General features: G+C 46.8%; 1 protein-coding gene across 8 annotated transcripts in view; it reads left to right on the top strand.

Annotated features, from left to right (window-relative positions):
* ssbp2b (single stranded DNA binding protein 2b) overlaps nt 1–22579 on the top strand; it is a 623147-nt gene that overhangs the window by 550644 nt on the left and 49924 nt on the right. For all 8 annotated transcript variants that reach the window (XM_085989458.1, XM_085989445.1, XM_085989451.1 and 5 more), the window contains 3 exons: nt 401–471; nt 8695–8773; nt 12996–13024. In XM_085989458.1, the coding sequence (XP_085845584.1) occupies nt 401–471; nt 8695–8773; nt 12996–13024 (179 nt within the window). The remainder of the gene's footprint in view (nt 1–400; nt 472–8694; nt 8774–12995; nt 13025–22579) is intronic.

Below are 22579 nucleotides of genomic sequence, written 5' to 3'. Positions count from 1 at the left end.
AATTTTTCTCCAGCTTGAGAAGTTTCCATTTATAGCTACCCTCCATATCCAAGCTAATTTTCTGTTGATGTTAATTTGAATGTTTTCTCTCTCCGCTAGTCTGCCGGTAAATGCATACCATACAGTAAATAGAGCTATGGGGTACCCAGCCATGACCCTACCTGCAGTTTTCTCTCCCTCCTTGTAAGGAAGTTTCTTGTCTCCACTTGGTGCCCTACCATAGCAAGGAGAGAAAGAAATACCTGCAATGAGGTCCATCGGTTATTTGCTTATGTGGAGTAACGGCTGCTATCATTGTTCCTTTGAGTATATTTGTATGCTACCTGCATAAACATCCTGTGATATCCTTGAAAGATTGCAGCAAGAGTTTTTTAACATATTGTATTTTTGGCTATTTCAGATTCAACAAACTCCAGTGACAATATGTACACTATGATGAATGCAGTACCTCCTGGAGCCAGCAGGTCTAATGTAAGTACAACAAGTATTAACTTCTAGTTTCACTTCAAGTTCATTTTTAATACAATTTTCCAATTCACTGCACCACAATGCTGTAAGATGTGGACTTGTGCTGGGGGCCTGTAGAGACTTTCCAGGGGGTCCACGGCCTGTCTGCGCTCTGCTGCCCTGCCCCATACCGACCCGCGCCGCCGGAGCCATGGTTTTCCTCAAGCTCCAGGACCAGGTAAGTCCCACACCATGCACCTTGTTGTTAGTGAGACTGTGGAAGAGGAGCTGCGGCTGCTCGTGCCCTCACTCACCTTGGCCAGCCTGCTGACTGCTTTAAAAATTGTCCAGCACTAAGTGGCTAATAGTGGCCATCTGTTGCTGTGGAGTACCCAGAATTGGTTTGAGAAGGAGGCACACCCATCTCACTGGTATCTGTAAGTAAATCCTGTTTTCTTAAAAGCATTATGAAAACACTTTTTTTATTCGTTCATGGGATGTGGGCATCGCTGGCAAGGCCAGCATTTATTGCCCATCCCTAATTGCCCTTGTGAATGTGGTGGTGAGCCGCCTTCTTGAACCGCTGCAGTCCGTGTGGTGAAGGTACTCCCCCAGTGCTGTTAAGTAGGGAGTTTACATGCAGCACTTTCATATTATGAGTATTATATAGTATTACTAGCTGGAGTGCCCGGCGGTGCCGAGGGTTTTTTGAGGGCATGTTGTTATGAAAAAAGTAGAAATAATTTTTATATATATAAATGAGTTTGTCTGTCTGTCTGTCTGTGTGGGAAGGAGAGAGAGAGAGAGGGAAAGAGAGAGAGAGAGACTGGGGGAGGGGAGAGAGGCCCGGGGATCGAGAGAGAGACTGGGGGGAGAAGAGAGAGACAGGGCGGGAGAGGGAGACTGGGGGGGAGAGAGCGACTGGGGGGGGAGAGAGAGAGAGAGAGACTGGGGGGGGAGAGAGAGAGACTGGGGGGAAGAGAGAGAGAGAGAGAGAAAATGGGGGGAGAAGAGAGAGACGGGGGGGAGAGAGAGAGAGAGACTGGCGGGGAGAGAGAGAGACTGCGGGTGAAGAAGGGCAGCCGCCATTTTGTGAGGTCGGCGGGAAGTTCCCTCACCCTCTCTCCCGCCCCCCTCTCTCTCCCTGCCCCTGTCTCTCCCCTCTCTCTCTCCCTGCCCCTCTCTCTCCCTGCCCCTCTCTCTCCCTGCCCCTCTCTCTCTCCCCTTCCCTCCCCGCTCTCTCTTCCCCTCCCTCCCCGCTCTCTCTCCCTCCCTCTCTCTCCCTCCCTCCCCTCTCCCTCTCTCTCCCTTTCCTCTCCCTCTGACTCACCACGGTACCAGAACGGAGCATATCCGACACCAGGAGCCCATCGCTCCGAAGCGAGCCTGGGGTTCCTCATGGTTAACACGGCGGGCCTTTGGACCTGGTTGGCCGGGCGGCAGTGGAAGGCCTTTTGCCCCGGACTCCCGTGTCCGATATCGGTCGGGGACGGCTTGTGTGAAAGCCCCGGTTTTCCCGGTCCCGCACTCACGGCAAGAGAGAGAGGGGGAAGGAGAGAGAGAGGGAAGGTGAGAGAGAGGGAAGAAGAGAGGGAAGAGGAGAGAGAGAGAGAGAGAAATTTTTTAAGCTTCAGGCCCGGCCGGTCTGTAATGGCCGCCACTCACCTCAGTAACGGCAGTTTGAAGGATTAGGCCCTGCCCACAAACGCTATGAAACGCCCCCCATGACGCACCGATTGGTCAACCATCAGGTCACTGAACTGTAGGATTGGTCAACCATCATGTCACTCAACGCTAATGAGTGGTAAGATTGGTCAACCGCTAATGAGCGGATTTTTGAAAGTTTTTTGTATACTGTCCAAACAATTTTTGTCTGACCAAAAAGTAAATATGCCTATGACACTCCCCTGATCATCAGCTTTCTTTTGATATAACATATGTGTAGGTACGCTCTATAACTTTTGAGTGTATAGCGGACAGACAGACAGACAGACGGACGGACAGACACCACTATCCTTTTATATATATAGACTAGCTGAAGTGCCCAGCGGTGCCGAGGGTCTTTTGAGGGCATGTTGTTGTTGGAAGAGAGAGAGAGAGCGACTGGGGGGAAGAGAGAGAGCGACTGGGGGGAAGAGAGAGAGCGACTGGGGGGAAGAGAGAGAGCGACTGGGGGAAGAGAGAGAGCGACTGGGGGGAAGAGAGAGAGCGACTGGGGGGAAGAGGGGGGGAAGAGGGAGGGGAGGAGGGGAGGGGAGGGGGAGGGGGAGGAGGGTGGAGGGGGAGGGGAGGGGGAGCAGAGGGGGAGGGGGGCAGGGGAGGGGGGGAGGGGAGGGGAGGGGGGAGTCCCCGAGCCCCGTCCCCCGATGTCCCGAGCCCCGCCCTCCGATGTCCCGAGCCCCGCCCTCCCGAGGCCCGATCTCCCGAGCCCCGCACCCCGCCCGAGCCGGCTTTAAGAGCAGAGAGAGAGACGCCGCCGCGCAACCTACCGCCTGAGGCCTGGCTGGACTCAAGTCGCGCGCGCTGACTCCTGCCCCACCCGCCTTTACTAACATGGCGGCGGTGGCGACGCTCGGCTCAGGCCCGCCCCCTCCAGCCTTCACAAAGATGGCGGCGATCGCGAGCCGCTTTTTCAGCGCGACGGGAGGCGCCTAGCTCGGGCGTGGCTGGTCAACAGACGCCCAGGCTTTGAGGCCTCGAAGAACGGTGAAAGGTAGGAAAATTATAGAGGTTAGACAAAAGATTTACAAATTAATTAACTTTTTTTAAAAACAATTTGTCTTTTAAAAGCAACTTTTTTTTGCTGGAAATGTAGATTTGAAAAGAAACACGCAGAAAGCGGGCAAGAGAAATAAAAAGTTTGGAATCAAGATGGCGGCGACTCACCTCGGTTCAGAACGATAAGGCCCGCCCACACACGCACCGATTGGTGGACCGTCAGGTCACCGAAGCGTAGGATTGGTCAATCGTCCCGTCACGCGACTGTAGGAGGGCCCGCCCACACGCGCCAGGAACCCGCCCCCGCCACGCAGCGATTGGTCGACCGTCGGGTCGCTCGACCATACGATTGGTCGACCTCGACGTCACTCGATGCTAATGAGCGGATAATGAGCGGAATGTTGAACGTTTTTTGGATACCGCAGGCGCAATTTTTGTCTGGCCGAAACGTAAATACGCTTATGACGGTTCTGGAATCGTAAGCTTTCTTTCGATGTAACACACGTGTAGGTACGCTCTATAACTTTCGAGTTTATTCAATACACAGACAGACAGACGGAATGACAGACAGACAGATGTATCCTTTTATATATATAAGATAGATAGATATAGATAGATAATTTAGATGGGGGGTCGATTTGAAAGGGGGTCCTTTGGGGGCCTGTGATTACTAATCAATTTGAAAAGGGGCATTCAACCAAAAAAGTTAGAGCACTAAACATTAGTGGTGATTTTCATCGTCCGGTGTGAAACAGTTCTATTCTAGGTTGCACTGCGTTAAGACCAACCAGAATCTCAAGTGCTAGTAGCACACAATTAACCTTAGTGATACACAATTCCATGTGCAAACTCTAATAGTTTTAGAGATGACACCACCAGTAAGAGATGAAAATATTGTAAGTTAAATTTAAGGATTGCGACAATTAAAAGGGTGTGTCACAAGAAGGGGGGACAAAAATTTAGAAAGCTGCAGCAAACTTGCAAGAAGGTGCAGCCAAGTTTCAGGCCACTGCTGGCCATTACTGTCCCTTCACTTATGCAAGCTCCATGTTGCATGGTAGTCACTGATATCCTTGTAGCAGATGGCAGAGCTCAGCATTTTCCCCTCTGCTGATCCAGACTCTGAGAAAGTAGGTTACTACCACAGTCATTCCCAGGTTTTGTGTGCCAGGATCCACAGAAGCGGTTTGTGGCATCATAGCATGTAAAGCATGAAATGCTGTGCTTGTGGTGATTCTGAAGGACCTTCCATTATAAAGGTTAAACAGGTATTTACATCATTGTGATGCCACCGGGAACCGTGATGCAGCTATCATTGGGAAAAGGAGCCTTCACCAACAATGTCTGTCAAAGTGAAGTTTGCTAACTACCACAGTCATTCCCAGGTTTTGTTTGCCAGGACCCACAGAAATGGTTGGGGGCATCATAGCATGTAAAACATGAAAAAAGTCACTTTAAATAGAGTGTTGCCTTACATACGAACATACATACGAACATACGAATTAGGAGCAGGAGTAGGCCACTCGGCCCCTCGAGCCTGCTCCGCCATTCAATAAGATCATGGCTGATCTGATTACTTCACATTCCTGCCTACCCCCGATAACTTTTCACCCCCTTGCTTACCAAGAATCTATCTACCTCTGCCTTAAAAATATTCAAAGACTCTGCTTCCACCGCCCTCTGAGGAAGAGAGTTCCAAAGACTCACGACCCTCTGTGAGAAAAAAATTCTCCTCATCTCTGTCTTAAATGGGCGACCCCTTATTTTTAAACAGTGACCCCTAGTTCTAGATTCTCCCACAAGAGGAAACATCCTCTCCACATCCACCCTGTCCCGACCCCTCAGGATCTTATATGTTTCAATCAAGTCACCTCTTATTCTTCTAAACTCCAGCGGATACAAGGTATTAGTCTAGTAAACCTTCTCTGAACTGCTTCCAACGCATTTACATCCTTCCTTAAATAAGGAGACCAATACTGTACACGGTACTCCAGATGTGGTCTCACCAATGCCCTGTATAACTGAAGCATAACCTCCCTACTTTTGTATTCAATTCCCCTCACAATAAATGATAATATTCTATTAGCTTTCCTAATTACTTGCTGTACCTGCATAGTAACCTTTTGTGATTCATGCACTAGGACACCCAGATCCCTCTGCATCTCAGAGCTCTGCAATCTCTCACCATTTAGATAATATGCTTCTTTTTTATTCTTCCTGCCAAAATGGACAACTTCACATTTTCCCTCATTATACTCCATTTGCCAGACCTTTGCCCACTCACTTAACCTATCTATATCCCTTTGTAGCCTCCTTATGTCCTCTTCACAATTTACTTTCCTACCTATTTTTTTGTCATCAGCAAATTTAGCAACCATACCTTCGGTCCCTTCATCCAAGTCATTTATATAAATTGTAAAAAGTTGAGGCCCCAGCACTGATCCCTGTGGCACACCACTCGTTACATCTTGCCAATCAGAAAATGACCCATTTATGCCTACTCTCTGTTTCCTGTTGGCTAGCCAATCTTCTGTCCATGCCAATATGTTACCCCCTACACCATGAGCTTTTATTTTCTGCAATAACCTTTGATGTGGCACCTTATCAAATGCCTTCTGGAAATCTAAGTACAGTACATCCACCGGTTCCCCTTTATCCACAGCACATGTTACTCCCTCAAAGAACTCCAATAAATTGGTTAAACATGATTTCCTTTGCACAAATCCATGTTGACTCTGCCTGATTACTTTGAACTTTTCTAAATGCCCTGCTATAATGTCTTTAATAATAGCTTCTAACATCTTCCCTATGACAGATGTTAAGCTAACTGGCCTGCAGTTTCCTGCTTTCTGTCTCCCTCCCTTTTTGAATAAAGGAGTTACATTCGCTATTTTCCAATCTAATGGAACCTTCCCCGAATCTAGGGAATTTTGGAAAATTAAAAACAACGCATCAACTATCTCACTAGCCACTTCTTTTAAGACCCTAGGATAAAGTCCATCAGGACCCAGGGATTTGTCAGCCCGCAGTTCCAACAATTTGCTCAGTACCACTTCTCTGGTGATTATAATTTTCTTGAGTTCCTCCCTCTCTTCCGTTTCCTGATTTACAGCTATTTCTGGGATGTTACTTGTATCCTCTATAGTGAAGACCGATGCAAAATACCTGTTCAATTCAACTGCCATGTCCTTATTTTCCGTTATTAATTCCCCAGACTCACTTTTTATAGGACTAACACTCACTTTGTTAACTCTTTTCTTTTTTAAATATCTATAGAAACTCTTACTATCTGTTTTTATATTTCTAGCTAGCTTTCTCTCGTACTCTAATTTTTCTCTTCTTATTAATCTTTTAGTCATTCTTTGCTGTTTTTTATATTCTGTCCAATCTTCTGACCTGCCACCCATCTTTGCGCAATTACATGCTTTTTCTTTAAGTTTGATAATATCTTTAACTTTTTTAGTTAACCACGGATGGTGGGTCCACCCCTTGGAATTTTTCTTTCTTGTTGGAATGTATATATTCTGTGTATTTTGAAATATCCCCTTAAATGTCTGCCACTGCAATCTATTGACCTATCCCTTAACCCAATTTGCCAGTTCACTTTAGCTAGCTCTGCTTTCATGCCCTCATAATTGCCCTTATTTAAGTTTAAAATACTAGTCTTGGACCCACTCTTCTCTCGCTCAAACTGAATGTAAAATTCAGTCATATTATGATCGCTGCTACCTAGGGGCGCCTTCACTATGAGGTCATTAATTAACCCTATCTCGTTGCACAATAGCAGGTCTAGCATAGCCTGCTCTCTGGTTTGCTCCAGAATGTGCTGTTGTAAGAAACTATCCCGAAAACATTCCATGAACTCCTCATCTATGCGACCTTTGCCTATCTGATTTTTCCAGTCTATATACAGATTAAAATACCCCATGATTATTGCCATACCCTTCTGACAAACTCCCATTATTTCTTCCTTTATACTCCATCCTACCATGTGGTTACTGTTAGGGGGCCTGTACACCACTCTCATAAGTGAGTTCTTGCCTTTATTATTTCTCATCTCTACCCAAGCCGCTTCTACACCCTGGTTTCCTGAACTTAGGTCATCCCTCTCTATTGAGCTAATACCATCATTAATTAACAGAGCCACCCCTCCACCTTTTCCCACCTTCCTGTCCTTCCTAAATGTCATGTACCCTTCAATATTCAGGTCCCAATCTATGTCATCCTGCAGCCATGTTTCTTTAATGGCTATCAGATCATATTTATTTATTTCTATTTGCGCTATCAGTTCATCTGTTTTGCTTCGAATGCTACGTTCATTCAGATGCAGAGCCTTTAGTTTTATCCTTTTATTATTTTTGTAACCTCTAGCTTTATCTGTTGACTTACTCTTAGATTTGTACTCTCTATCCCTTCCTGTCACAGTCTGTTTATCATTTCCCATATTACCTGTAATACCTTTCTCTATTGCCTTGTCTCTAATCTTTGAATTACCACATCTTCCCAAATTTGATCCAATGCCCCAATATTTAGTTTAAAGCCCTCTCTACCGCCCTAGTTATATGACTTGCCAGAACACTGGTCCCAGCATGGTTCAGGTGAAGACCGTCCCAACAATACAGATCCCACTTTCCCCAGTACTGGTGCCAGTGCCCCAGGAATTGAAACCCATTTCTCCCACACCAGTCTTTGAGCCACGCATTCATCTCTCTAATTTTATTTACCCTATGCCAATTTGCTCGTGGTCGATCTGCTTTTTAATTTAGCCCCTAGCTGCTCATACTCTCTCAGCAGAACCTCTTTTCTAGTTCTACCTATGTCGTTGGTACCTACATGGACCACGATCACTGGCTCCTCCCCCTCCCACTGCAAGTTCCTCTCCAGCCCAGAGCAGATGTCCCGAACCCTGGCACCAGGCAGGCAACACAGCCGTCTGGACTCTTGCTCTTGGCCGCAGAGAACTGTATCTATCCCCCTGACTATGCTGTCCCCAATTACCACTACATTCCTATTAACTCCCCCTGCTTGAATGGCTTCCTGTACCTCGGTGCCATGGTCAGTTTGCTCATCCACCCTGTAGCCACCGCTTTCATCCATACAGGCCGCAAGAACCTCAAACCTGTTGGACAATTGCCTGGGTCCCCATACCTGCCTCACTCGCAGTCACATCCTCCTGTCCCTGACCACTGACCAAATCAGAAGACCCTATCCTAAGGGGTGTGACTGCCTCCTGGAATAAAGTGTCCAGTAACTATCCCCCTCCCTGGTGCATCGCAGAATCCGCAGCTCGGCCTCCAGCTCATCAACTCTGAGCCGTAGCTCCTCAAGCCTTCAAAAAAGAATTCCTTGTGGCTGCCTCATTCATTGACTACTCATGCTTAATGTACCAAATGAATTGTGAAATAAACTTCCTTTAATGCAACTAATAAGGAAGTTGAAGCAGTTGAACAGCATGTAAATGTACTCAGTTGTAAATGTAGAAAGTCCCATTGACAAAAGTTACATTTAGTTTGTGCTTTTTATTTGTAGTTTCCAATGGGTCCTGGCTCAGATGGTCCAATAGGGGCAATGGGTGGAATGGAACCGCACCACATGAACGGATCATTAGGTAAAGCCAAAATGAATAAAGCATGATTAATTTTTACTCTCTTTGCGATATTAATTATTCTGCTGTATTTCTCTAAATTGATAGCTTTTTTTCCCGACTTGTGAACCTCATGATAATTATGAATGCGCTTCAGAAACTTCCTGATGTGTATACTACAATACCGGAGGGGCTTGATACCAATCCACACAAACCGCCTTAAGTTGGCGTATCTCATTCAGTATTAATAGGATACACCAACTTAAGGCAGCTGCTCACTGATTATAATCAGCCCTCAGGTGGGTAACATTTCCGAATGTCATTGTACCCCTTGGTGGATTTTGTTTACTGTGTATCTGTGTATGAGAGCAAGAGAAAGAATTAAGCAAACTGCTCAATTTGAACATTTACAGTGATCCACTTAAGTATTACTTTGTCTCTCCTGGCACTTCAGCAAATGTATTTTATCATAGTAGTTATTGTATTTAATAATGGTTTGTTTATGGTAGGGACAAGATTACTAAGGGTAAAGGAATAGAGATAATCTTTCTTGCAAGTTCTTGGGCTCAGCTGCACTTTGTATATTGATGAACAAATACTTGATTCCTCTTTCTACTTTCTACTATTCTGTTCTGTTTCAGTTATGATAACATTATGTTATTCATATTGAATTTGGCTTTAACCAAAAAAATTGATTGGATTCTTTTTCATCTTTGAGATTAGCATACCCTCTTCCACTACAGTACATCCTGATTTCTAACATAGGTCATTTCTAATTGTTCTCTCAAACTCCCTGTAAAGCCCTCCTTTATAGCAATATTTTCATAAGATTACTGAAAGTTACTATTTTGTGCAATGTTCTCAGCAGATATCTGCAGAAACTTCTTTGCATAGAGTGATAAATCTATCAAAATAGATTTCAAACTTTTTCAGGCTGGGTCCAAACAAAACATGTTTCATAACCCCCTGTGTTGCTTTACCCAAGGATCCTGATACAGGTAAAACTGAAAGGAGAAAAACATTTTAGGGGATGACTTTAGTCCCCCCCCACCCCCCCAACTCACGCCGGGTGGGAATGGTGTGTGGTTAAAATCGGGTGAGTTGACTTACCAGCCAGAGGTTGCTCCGTTCCCGCCTGGCGCTATTTTATCTTTGCTGACTTTCAAGCCAACTGAGACTTCCGCTACATACAGGTGGGAATACAGTTTTAATTGAAATGTAATTTTCGTGGCACAATGACGTCATCGGTGCCGCAATGCTATTTTTAGTGGAACTCAGGGGACAACCCGTGTGGTGGAAAACCTGCCAAAGAAACCTGGCGGGAGGTAACAGAGTGGCCAAAAGAGGCAAAGCTAAATTAAATTTAGTAATTTGTGGAAGGATTCCTTGGGGGCTATGAGGAACAGTCCCCAGAGGGAATCCTTAGGCCTCCCCGCTGCAATATTTCCCCTCAGCTCCCCGACTGGCATTGGCTCTGCTGCCTCCCCCAGCACTTAACTTATGCCGAGGACCATTTCCTCTATCCATGCACCCACCTGCCGGGCTTGGCGTCATTCCTGCCGGCTTTGGGTAGGAGAGAGATATGCAATATTAAAATGAGGCGTGGCAATTAAAATTGACTGGGCGTTGCTCTATTCTCTTCCTCTGGGTGCGTGAGCAGCTTTGAATCCCCCACCCACCCTGAGTTAAAATCTACCCTTTAATCTCTCAGTCCTTATCTGTCCCCATTTTTTCACGTTCTCTCGTCCCCTCTCTCTCTGTCTCTCTCATCCTTACTCAGTTTATTCTCCACTTTTCTCACTCCTCCACTTTTGTTGCGTGTGTGTCCCTCTCTCAGTTTTGCCTTTCTGTCTCTTTTACTTTTGTGTGTGACTCTCTTATTTACCTTTGTTTATTTTCCTCGCTCTCACCCTCAACTTTGTTTCTTTCATTGCTCGCCTTCATTTTTTTCTCCTTTAAAAACACACCCTTCTTTTGCAAATTAATATACTTGTGTAGTAGCTAATGACTCTTTGAAAACTAAAGCAAGGTAGTAAGTAGCAGATTGAATCACAGTGCAAAATCTTTCAGCAGTGTTTTTATCAAGGACTGAGTGGACAGCATCTATCCCACATTGCATAGCCTTCTTTCCTTCTCGCACCCTTTCCTTCATTCTCTACTAGTGAATATTTTTAATTTTCATCCCTTTTGACCTTTTTTTTCCTGATTTATAATCAATGGGTAAATATGGGCCGGTACAGAATGTTAGCATTTGAGTGCCAACCAGAATATTGCAAGTTCAAATCTCTGACCTATTGCTCTGACTCACTGTGTCAGTTGGATAAAGTTTGTGTTTTATCAGCCAGGCAGCTGGAAGTGAGACATTCCATGTGGAGGAAGGGAGGAGAAACTCAACAGAATTATTTGCATTCGTTGAATTTGGCTTGCTACTTTACTGATTATTGAGTCGTGTTGATTGCAGCTGTACTGAAGTAAACAGTCCTGTGTAGAAAGTGCTGTCTCTAGAGCTGGTGGAGGATGTGTGCTGGCAGATGCCACTTTTAGAGGCAAACATTAGGGAAAAAATTGGAGGACAAGTAAATTGAAATGTACTACAATGGATTGGTTGAATTGCAGGATGTGTATTACATAGAAACAGGAGTAGGCCATTCAGCTCCTCTAACCTATTCCACCATTCAATTAGACCATGGCTGATCTGCACCGCAACTCCATTTACAGGTCTGAGTTTTATGTCACACAAGCCCAAAATCAGTGCGTGGCCGTGCAGCACTCCAGGGATCCTGCACAGCCAGCTTACTGGCTTTTAAATAGAAAAGCCGCGCATGCACGGTATTTTGAATGGGCCACGTGGCCCGAAAAAAATTATAGGGAACACTGGTGAGGGACCACTATTACATCTGTGATTCATCTGTGACTGCACTGCTTGTTTAATAATTGCAAGATAATTTTCCCTCCTGTTTTTATCATGAAAGTACAAGGTGTACATTTGGGTATGAGTAAGCTCATTCTTACATGCGAGAGTTAGTAATGAAGGACAGTGGAAAGGGTGAATGACATTATGGAGAAAAGAGAACAATAAGAATTTGACACCAAAAATGATTTATAGGATCTAATGTGTGAATGTTCAGTTTCCAGTGATACAAGTTTAGTAAAGTACAGAGAGACAGGTTGCTTGCCTATATTATAAAGTCAAAGTTTGAGGAACAAACTGGAAATGTTAATGCTGTCTCTAAGATAGTTTCTGCAGGTAAAGTACACTATTTTTATTAAACTATTGTAGGCTTAAGGGTGTAAGGAAACTTTAAGTTAAATCAGCTATTTGTTTTGCAAACTAATGTAATTTATTAGACCTACATTCATTAAACAGTGGCTCTGAAACAATGAACGTAATAATGTTGTAAAGATATGGCCTAGAAATTCGGTAGGCTTAGCGCCGCTTTTGAGGCGCTAGAGGGCCTAGCGCCGGAGTTATGGCCAGTTTGGAAATTGAGTGGGTCCCTAAATCGGCGTTAGGCCGTTAGCGCTGCGCCAGCACCGATGACGTCATCGGTGTGCGCAGCGTCCCGGTTGCCATGGTAACCCGCCCGAACTCCGAAATTGACTTGCGGCCGCCTCGCCCGTGGCAGCCGCAAGCAACGTTCTGGTAGAGGTGCCTTACTGGACTTTGCGCCGGCGCATTAAAGGCCCCGCGGCGGCCGGCCGCTTTCCCGCCGGCCGCCTGGCCGCAGCTCCCTCCCCGGACTTCTCCCCCCCCCCCTCCCGGGACAGATGCAAGCCCGGCACTTGTCCGAGGTGCCGGGCTCATTTTTACAATGATTTTCGCGGGCCGCGGCCGGGTGCAGGCAGCTCCTCCTTAAGGGAAGGAGGAGGCCTGCACTTCCCGAACCTGCCGCACCGCAGCGGGCGCCGCAGCGCCGGAATAGCGCCGCAATTCAGCGCATAGTGCCAGTTTTCAGGCGCAAACAGCTTTCAGCAGCGCCGGCAGCCGTTTGGGCGCAGAACTAGTGAATTTTTGGTCCGCCCAGCGCGACTTAGCTCCGGCACTAACTTCCGGCGCTAAAGCCGTCGCTGCGCCAAAACCCAATTTCTAGGCCACACTTTGATTCATTTACCTTAACCCTTCCTGTGCAGATAACAGTTTTACTTGACTGAAAATTTGCAAGATGCCCATCAAATGCTGCAGGAAGTAATAGAGCTCAGATGGATGGAACAAAAACTAATTAGGATGTCTGTCTTTTAATTTTAGGCTCAGGAGACATGGATGGCATTTCCAAGGTAAGGAGCATAACAGCAACAACAACAACTTGTATTTATATAGCGCCTTTAACGTAGTAAAACTTCCCAAGGCACTATGAGTATTATGAGACAAAAATTTGACACCCAGCCACATAAGGAGAAATTAGGGCAGGTGACCAAAAGCTTGGTCAAAGAGGTAGGTTTTAAGGAGCGTCTTAAAGGAGGAAAGAGAGGTAACAAGACGGAGAAGTTTAGGCAGTGAATTCCAGAGCTTAGGGCATAGGCAACAGAAGGCACGGCCACCAATGATTGAGCGATTATAATCAGGGATGCTCAAGAGGGCAGAAGTAGAGGAGTGCAGATTTCTCGGGGGGTTGTGGGGCTGAAGGAGATTACAGAGATAGGGAGGGGCGAGGCCATGGAGGGATTTGAAAACAAGGATGAGAATTTTGAAATCTAGGCGTTGCTTAATTGGGAACCAATGTAGGTCAGGGAGCACAGGGGTGATGGGTGAACGGGACTTGGTGCGAGTTAGGACATGGGTAGCCGAGTTTTGGATCACCTCAAGTTTACATAGGATAGAATATGGGAGGCTAGCCAGGAGAGCATTGGAATAGTCAAGTCTAGAGGTAACAAAGGCATGGATGAGGGTTTCAGCAGCGGTTGAGCTGAGGCAAGGGCGGAGATGGGTGATGTTACAGAGGTGGAAATAAGCGGTCTTAGTTATGGCACGGATATGCGGTCGGAAGCTCATTTCAGGGTCAAATATGACACCAAGGTTGCGAACAGTGTAGTTCTGCCTCAGACAGATGTTAAGGAGAGGGATGGAGTCAGTGGCTAGGGAACAGAGTTTGTGGCAGGGATCAAAAACAATGGCTTTGGTCTTCCCAATATTTAATTGGGAAACCTGACATGTTTAATAAGCAAAATAACAACAGAGAATGCTGGAAAAACTCAGCAGGTCAGGCAACATCCGTGGAGAGAAATTTGAGTTGATGTTTCGGGTTGAAACCCTTCTTCAAAACTGGAAAGAAAATAAAAAGATCGAAGGCAAAGCTGCGATCGAACAAAAGAAGAAAAAGAGACAATAAAAGGCATGCGAAGCCAGATGAGATGGTAATGGGCCTGTGGAGACAAAAGGCAGCTGAGATTAGGTGTGAAGTGTACTGGCAGGATAAGGACAGCTGCCAGGTGAGAGAGAGAAACAAAAGGAAAGGGGGGGGGGAGAAAAAAAGGACCCAAAACAAAGGGGTGGAAAAAATTAAAAGGAAAAAAGTAATAGGGGCTGAGGTTATGATCTGAAATTATTGAACTCGATATTGAGTCCGGAAGGCTGCAAAGTGCCTAATCGGAAGATGATTTGCTGTTCCTCGAGTTTACATTGAGCTTCCGTGGAACAATACAAGAGGCCAAGGACGGTGAGGTCCGAGTGGGAATGGAGCGGTGAATTAAAATGACAGGCGACCGGAAGCTCGGGGTCACCCTTACGGGCTGAACGGAGGTGTTCCGCAAAGCGGTCACCCAATCTGCGTTTGGTCTCCCCAATGTAGAGGAGACCGCATCGTGAGCAGCGAATACAGTATACTAGATTGCAAGAAGTACAAGTTGTAATGTCCGAGGATCAATAATACTCAGACTGCAGGAGAACAATAAAACAGGTATTTACTGAACAGAGAGTAATTCAAGACTGAAATACAGAAGCCTGCTATGGCTTTATATACAGGGGTGGTCACTGTCCGGTACTGCAGTTTAGAATCAGTTCTTCTCTTAAAGGCACATACACAACAATTCCTCCCCTTTTAGATAAACAGTACATAACATTCATTTAACAACTAAATAATAACTAATTACAATTACAATTTTCTCTGTACTATATACATCAACTGAAATAATCATTTATAAGTTCAGTCTTTGAGGAGGCTTCCTGATCCTGACTGGATAGCACCTTTCTCGAGTATCCTGTTCTTGCGGCGGAGTTGATTCTGGCTCATTGTCATTGGTTGGTTCGTCAGCTTCCAATACCACTGCTTCTGAGGTAGACGCAATCTGTACTTCGGGTTGATTACCAGGTGCACCTGCTCGTGGTATGGGTTTGGCTTGTTCCTGTGACTCTAGAATCTGGTCAGCATGGCGTCTCACGATGCTCTCTCCAACGTCCACTGTGTACATTAGTGGTGCCTGCTGTGTGCATATCGTTCCTGGCTGCCATTTTTCTGTTCGGTAGTCGCGGGCCAAGACTGGTTGCCCTATCTTGAAGCTCCTGGTTGGCTTCTCATTTATGTGCTGGAATTGCTTATCCTCAACATCTCGTCTTATGTTTGGTTTGAGCAAATCCAGGCGACATCTTAGCCTTCGATTGAAGAACATTATGGCTGGAGCTTGGTTGGTGACTGCATGTGTCGCATTCCGGTAAGCAAACAAGAAATTATCCACCTTGTGTTGTAGTGGTATGTCGTCATTATGCATTGCCTTTATGGCCTTTTTAAAGGTCTGAACAAACCTCTCAGCCAATCCATTTGTGGCTGGATGATATGGGGCAGATGTGTAATGCTTCACCCCATTATTCCTCAGAAACCTCCGGAAATCCTCTGACACAAACTGTGGCCCATTGTCGGAGCAAATCTGTTCTGGCAAGCCATTCCTGGCGAAGATGGTCCGTAGGACTGCAATAGTTTTCTCCGTGGTGGTGGAGGACATTTTGATGACCTCTGGCCATTTCGAATGGGCGTCCACAGCGATTAGGAACATTGAGTCCATAAATGGACCAGCAAAATCAATGTGTACCCGTTGCCATGGAGATGAGGGCCACTCCCATGGATGTAGCGGGGCCTGTGGTGGAGCGTTTTGGACCTTCTGGCATCCTGTGCATCTCTTGGTCATATCCTCGATTTCTTTATCGATTCCCAGCCACCACACAAACGCCCTGGCTAGGCTCTTCATTTTTACCCCTCCCAGATGACCCTCTTGAAGCTCATTGAGCACTCTATCCCTCAAATTGGGTGGAATTACCACTCGGGATCCACACATCAAGGTCCCCCGGCACACTGACAGCTGTTCTCTCCTTGGCGAGAATGCTGGCAACAGTGAGTCGCCATGTGCTGGCCATCCCTTCACCGTCAAATCATAGACCCGAGAGAGTGTCGGGTCATTTCGGGTTTCCTTCTCTATACTTGAGTTTGTAACAGGTAGACATTCGACTATGGTCGCATGGAATATCTCAACAGGGTCCACTGCAGGTGCTTCCTCTACCGTAGGCAATGGTAGGCGCGACAGCCCATCAGCGTTTCCATGCTGTTTCGTACCCTTGTACTCTATGTCGTACTGATGTGCCCCTAGAAAAAGTGACCATCTTTGCAGCCGTCATCACCAGAACGCCCTTCTTTGGGTTAAAAATGGAGACCAGGGGCTGATGATCAGTCAGTAGGGTGAATTTCTGCCCGTGCAGATAGTGATTGAACTTCTTCACCCCCCACACCAGGCTGAGGGCCTCCCTGTCAATCTGGGCATAGTTACGCTCGGCTGAGGTTAACGAGCGCGACGCAAAGGCTATTGGCCTCTCTGAACCGTCAGGGAATTTGTGTGACAGCACCGCTCCGATGCCGTAGGGAGACGCATCACATGCTAACCGAATCGGTAGTGTTGGATTGTAGTGGGCCAATACTTCTTTTGAAGTGATTAGGCATTTACATTTCTGAAAGGCACGCTTACACTCATCACTCCATTTCCATGTTACTCCAGTTTGCAGTACGGCATTCAGTGGGTGCAGAATTGTGGATAAATTCGGCAAGAACTTATGGTAGTAGTTCACCAACCCGAGGAACAACCTCATTTGCGACACATTTTCCGGTGCTGGAGCCTTGACTACAGCCTCAATCTTGTCCGGCAACTTATGCAACCCTTCCTCATCAATCATGTGGCCACAATACGAGAATTGTCTCCTGAAGAACTCGCATTTGGGGCGGTTGGCTCATAGCCCATATTCCTGTAATCTCGTGAGCACCTGCTCCAGGTTGGCAAGGTGTTCACTGTCATTTTCGCCCGTAACCAGGATGTCGTCCAAATAACACTGGGTCCCCGGGACCCCTTGCAGGACTTGTTCCATCGCCCTCTGCCAAATAGCCGGGGCTGATGCTACCCCGAATACCAGTCGATTGTACTGGTAAAGGCCTTTGTGTGTGTTTATCGTGAGGTATTTCCTAGATGCTTCTTCCACCTCCATTTGTAGATACGCTTGGGCCAGATCAATCTTTGTAAAGCGTTTCCCTCCAGATAGTGAGGCGAAAATATCTTCTATCCGTGGAAGTGGATATTGTACTGTGTGCAGGACTGGGTTCACAGTTACCTTGAAGTCCCCACAGATGCGAACCTTCTTCAGTTCCCCAGGCGTGCTGCTCAATGATTTCTTCATTACAGGAATGATGGGTGTGGCCCACTCGCTCCAGCCCACCTTGGACAGCACACCCGAACGCTCCAGACTCTCCAGCTCTGCTTCAACGGCTGGGCGGATCGCGTAAGGTACTGGTCTGGCCTTAAAAAATTTTGGGTTTGCGTTATCTTCGATTTTTATCATTGCCGTTACTCCTTTTAGAGTCCCAAGTCCTTGTTGGAACACCTCTTTCGCGTCAGTTAGAATTTTTTGACAGTCGTCCAGGTGTGACGTCGTCATCCTTTTTATCAGTCACAGTTAGCGCCTGAATGGAATGCCAATCCAATTGTATTTTTCGGATCCATTCACGTCCCAATTATGGTGGTCCTCCATCTGGTAGTATATATAGATACAGTTTCTGTGTTTCCTTGCCGTTGTATTCAACTGGCACCCTTATTTTTCCTCTGGGGTAGACTTTTTGCCCCGTGTATGTCTTCAATACAATGGACGTGTCCTTCAAGGGTATGTGTGAGAATAGCCGCTCATAGTCTCGTCGATTCATGACAGTTAGAGCTGATCCTGTGTCCAATTCCATCTTTACTGGGGACCCTGCTATCATGAGGGTGACCCAAATGGTTCGGTGATCCTCCTTTGCGATCACGTTGTGTAACTTTAGACAACTTAGTCTCCTGCTCCCGGAGTACTTTTCACTCTCCTGATCTTCCGAACTACTGTCTGTCAATTTCTTTACTTTCTTGTACTTTTCTTTAGTAGTTCTTGTAGTGTTGGTTTTCTTTCCCGACCTGCAGACTCTTGCTATGTGTCCCATTTTCCCACATTGCCTGCATACTTTGTCCTTAACCCAGCAGTCCTTCTGATCATGGGTTGTTCTGCCGCAGCGATAGCACTTTTCTGCTCCATACGCCATTTCGTTAGCGCTGTATTCCTGTGGTTTCTGTTGTATTTCCGCAGCTCCCCGTGCTGCTGCTTCGTAGGATACTGCCACGCTGAAAGCCTGTTCTAGCGTCAGGTCCTTTTCCAAAAGTAGTCGTTTCTGGGTTCCTTCACTCTGGAGCCCGCAGACAAACTTATCCCGCAAGGTGTCTGCCAGTCCTGCTCCGAACTGGCAGTGCTTCGATAACTTGCGTAGTTCCGTAAGATAGTCAGCATTGCTCTCATCTTTGTGCTGGTTTCTTTTATGGAACTTGAATCTTTCTGCTATCAGCAGCGGTGTAGGGTTTAGGTATTCCTGTCAGATCTTAACAATCTCTTCAAAACTTTTCTCCATTGGTTTAGCTGGGGTAATTAAATTCCGCAATAGGCCGTACGTTCTCGCACCCATCAAATTTAATAATACCGACGCCTTCTTTCCATTGGCCACCTCATTGGCATTGCAGTACACTTCAATTCTTTCCACATACGTGGTCCAGTCTTCTACCTCGTTGTCGAAAGCAGTGATACTGCCACTCTTCGGCATCTTGGGTGATTTAAAATGGCGCCTCCCGCGCTTTTCCTTCTTCCCCAATGGAATAAAATGGCGCCTCCCGCGCTTTTCCTTCTTCCCCTTGCTGCCACGCTGCTCCTAGCATTCTACAGGGTAATGGCGGCGACCCGCGGCTTCGGCGCGTCTCACTTTTCCTTCCCCGCGTTCTATCCTCTCCACGTTGCCCGGTTCTTGAGCACCGACCGCGCCCTGTGCGCTCCACCCTCTCTCTCTTTTCCTCCCGACGACGCTGCACAGCCCCTTTGCAGAGCCGCTCGATCGAGCCCGAGCCCGCCGCAGTCCGGAAGGGTCAGCGCACTACCTGCTACCAGCACGACTTGCTGGAACACCTCGACTGGGGAGCCAGGCCCAGCTCTCCACAGCCTCCCCTGCAACTCTCCGATGGATCCCTGGGCGGTTGCCCGCGGTCGACGCCCGCCGTTCTGACTTCGACCTCCAAGAAGCTTCTCTTCAGGGAAAAGATCCCCGTGAGGTATGCAGTACTGCAGGTGAGTTCAAACCTGCCCGTCGCCAGTGTAATGTCCGAGGATCAATAATACTCAGACTGCAGGAGAACAATAAAACAGGTATTTACTGAACAGAGAGTAATTCAAGACTGAAATACAGAAGCCTGCTATGGCTTTATATACAGGGGTGGTCACTGCCGGTACTGCAGTATAGAATCAGTTCTTCTCTTAAAGGCACATACACAACACAAGTGAATCGCTGTTTCACCTGGAAGGGGTGTTTGGGGCCCTGGACAGTGGGAAGGGGGGAGGCCCCAAACACCCCTTCCAGGTGAAACAGCGATTCACTTGTACTTCTTGCAATCTAGTATACTGTGTTCGCTGCTCACGATGCGGTCTCCTCTACATTATGGGGAGACCAAACGCAGATATTGGGTGACTGCTTTGCAGAACACCTCCGTTCAGTCCGTAAGGGTGACCCCGAGCTTCCGGTCGCCTGTCATTTTAATTCACCGCTCCATTCCCACTCGGACCTCACCGTCCTTGGCCTCTTGTATTGTTCCACGGAAGCTCAACGTAAACTCGAGGAACAGCAAATCATCTTCCGATTAGGCACTTTGCAGCCTTCCGGACTCAATATCGAGTTCAATAATTTCAGATCATAACCTCGGCCCCTATTACTTTTTTCCTTTTAATTTTTTCCACCCCTTTGTTTTGGGTCCTTTTTTTCTCCCCCACCCCCCTTTCCTTTTGTTTCTCTCTCTCACCTGGCAGCTGTCCTTATCCTGCCAGTACACTTCACACTTAATCTCAGCTGCCTTTTGTCTCCGCGGGCCCATTACCATCTCATCTGGCTTCGCATACCTTTTATTTATTTTTTCTTCTTTTGTTCGATCGCAGCTTTGCCTTCGATCTTTTTATTTTCTTTCCAGTTTTGAAGAAGGGTTTCAACCCGAAACGTCAACTCAAATTTCTCTCCACGGATGTTGCCTGACCTGCTGAGTTTTTCCAGCATTCTCTGTTGTTATTTTGGATTTCCAGCATCTGCAGTATTTTGCTATCGTACTAATGTTTAATAAGCATGCTATTTTTAGCTTTTCACATAAAAGTATTCACGTAAACAACTTTTGTTACAATCTTACTGAATTTTTAGGGCAAGAGTTTTTAAGATTCAGTTTTTTTTATATTCGTTCATGGATGTGGGCGTTACTGGGCAAGGCCAACATTTATTGCCCATCCCTTATTGCCCTTGAGAAGGTGGTGGTGAGCCACCTTCTTGAACCGCTGCAGTTCGCGTGGTGACGGTACTCCCATAGTGCTGTTAGGGAGGGAGTTCCAGGATTTTAACCCAACGACTATAAAAACGGTGATATATTTCCAAGTCCAGGATGGTGTGTAACTTGGAGGGGAACTTGGAGGTGGTGGTGCTCCCATGCGCCTGCTGCCCTTGTCCTTCTAGGTGGTAGAGCTCATGGGTTTGAGAGGTGCTGTTGAAGAAAATGCCGTTTGTATCCAACACAGAGACTAATGATGTGCTTAACTGAAAAAAGTGGAACCAATTGCATTATCATAGCAAAATAAATATTTTAACTAAAGTTTAATTTGTTTAATTTTGCCTCACAATTCTGTGTTGAAGAAATCTGGTTCATTTTCCTTTTCGACTTGCCATTAAGAACATGTGTGTGCAGATATTTTTGCATTAACTTCAGACTGTTTATCAGGTTTATCCAGTGAATAAATGAACTGTACAAATCCAAACAGTGTCCCAGGTTATATCCCAAGGCCTAGAAATTGGAGCTGTTAGCACTGGCAGCTAAGGCCCGTTTTGGCAAAAAAAAGCCATCATTTTTCAGCTGGGCGGCAGTGCTGCTGATGTCCGCACTCGCTGGGGATATGTAGATTATGCAGATTGTGACATCAGTGAGTGTGCAATGCTTACCTGACACCCGATCTGTCATTTTCGCATTCGCCACTCCACTTACCAGCTTGTGTTAATCACTGCCAGCTGACCAAGCGTTCACAAGCAGGACATTGCCTTTCAGCTCACCGGCAGGACAGACCCACCAGGGGTGGCGGCACAGTGGTATACAGTCGGGAGGGAGTGGCCCTAGGGGTCCAAAACATTGACTCCGGACCCCATGAAGTCTCATGGCTTCAGGTCAAGCATGGGCAAGGAAACCTCCTGCTGATTACCACCTGTCGCCCTCCCTCAGCTGATGAATCAGTACTCCTCCATGTTGAACACCACTTGGAAGAAGCACTGAGAGTAGCAAGAGCACAGAATGTACTCTGGGTGGGGGATTTCAATGTCCATCACCAAGAGTGGCTCGGTAGCACCACTACTGACCGAGCTGGCTGACTCCTGAAGGACATAGCTGCCAGACTAGGACTGCGGCACGTGGTGAGAGAACCAACACAAGGGAAAAACCTACTTGACCTCATCCTCACCAATCTACCTATTGCAGATGCATCTGTCCATGACAGTATTGATAACAGTGACCACCACACAATCCTTGTGGAGATGAAATCCCCTCTTCACACTGAGGACACCCCTCATTGTGTTGTGTGGCACTACCACTGTGCTAAATGGGATAGATTCAGAACAGATCTAGCAGCTCAAAACTGGGCATCCATGAGGCGCTGTGGGCCATTAGCAGCAGCAGAATTGTATTCCACCACAATCTGTAACCTCATGGCCTAGCATATCCCTCACTTTACCATTACCATCAAGCCAGGGGACCAACCCTGGTTCAATGAGGAGTGCAGAAGAGCAGGCCAGGAACAGCACCAGGCATACCTAAAAATGAGGTGCCAACCTGGGGAACCTGCAACACAGGACTACGTACATGCTAATTGACAGACAGCATGCTACAGACAGAGCTAAGTGATCCCACAATCAACGGATCAGATGAAAGCTCTGCAGTCCTGCCACATCCAGTCATGAATGGTGGTAGACCATTAAACAACTAATGGGAGGAGGAGGCTCCATGAATATCCCCATCCTCAATGATGGCAGAGCCCAGCACGTGAGTGCAAAAGACAAGGCTGAAGCATTTGCAACCATCTTCAGCCAGAAGTGCCAAGTGGATGATTCATATCGGCCTCCTCCTGAGGTCCCCACCATCACAGAAGCCAGTCTTCAGCCAATTTGATTCACTCCACGTGATATCAAGAAACGGCTGAGCACACTGGATACAGCAAAGGCTATGGGCCCTGACAACATCCCGGCTGTTGTGCTCCAGAACTAGCCGTGCCTCTAGCCAAGCTGTTTCAGTACA

Source organism: Somniosus microcephalus, chromosome 1 (assembly GCF_052327205.1).
Source record: "Somniosus microcephalus isolate GS21.2 chromosome 1, FLI_Smic_1.0, whole genome shotgun sequence".
NCBI lineage: Eukaryota > Metazoa > Chordata > Chondrichthyes > Squaliformes > Somniosidae > Somniosus > Somniosus microcephalus.
Note: the sequence above shows the minus strand (reverse complement) of the source record. Positions and strands in the feature narration are given on the sequence as shown.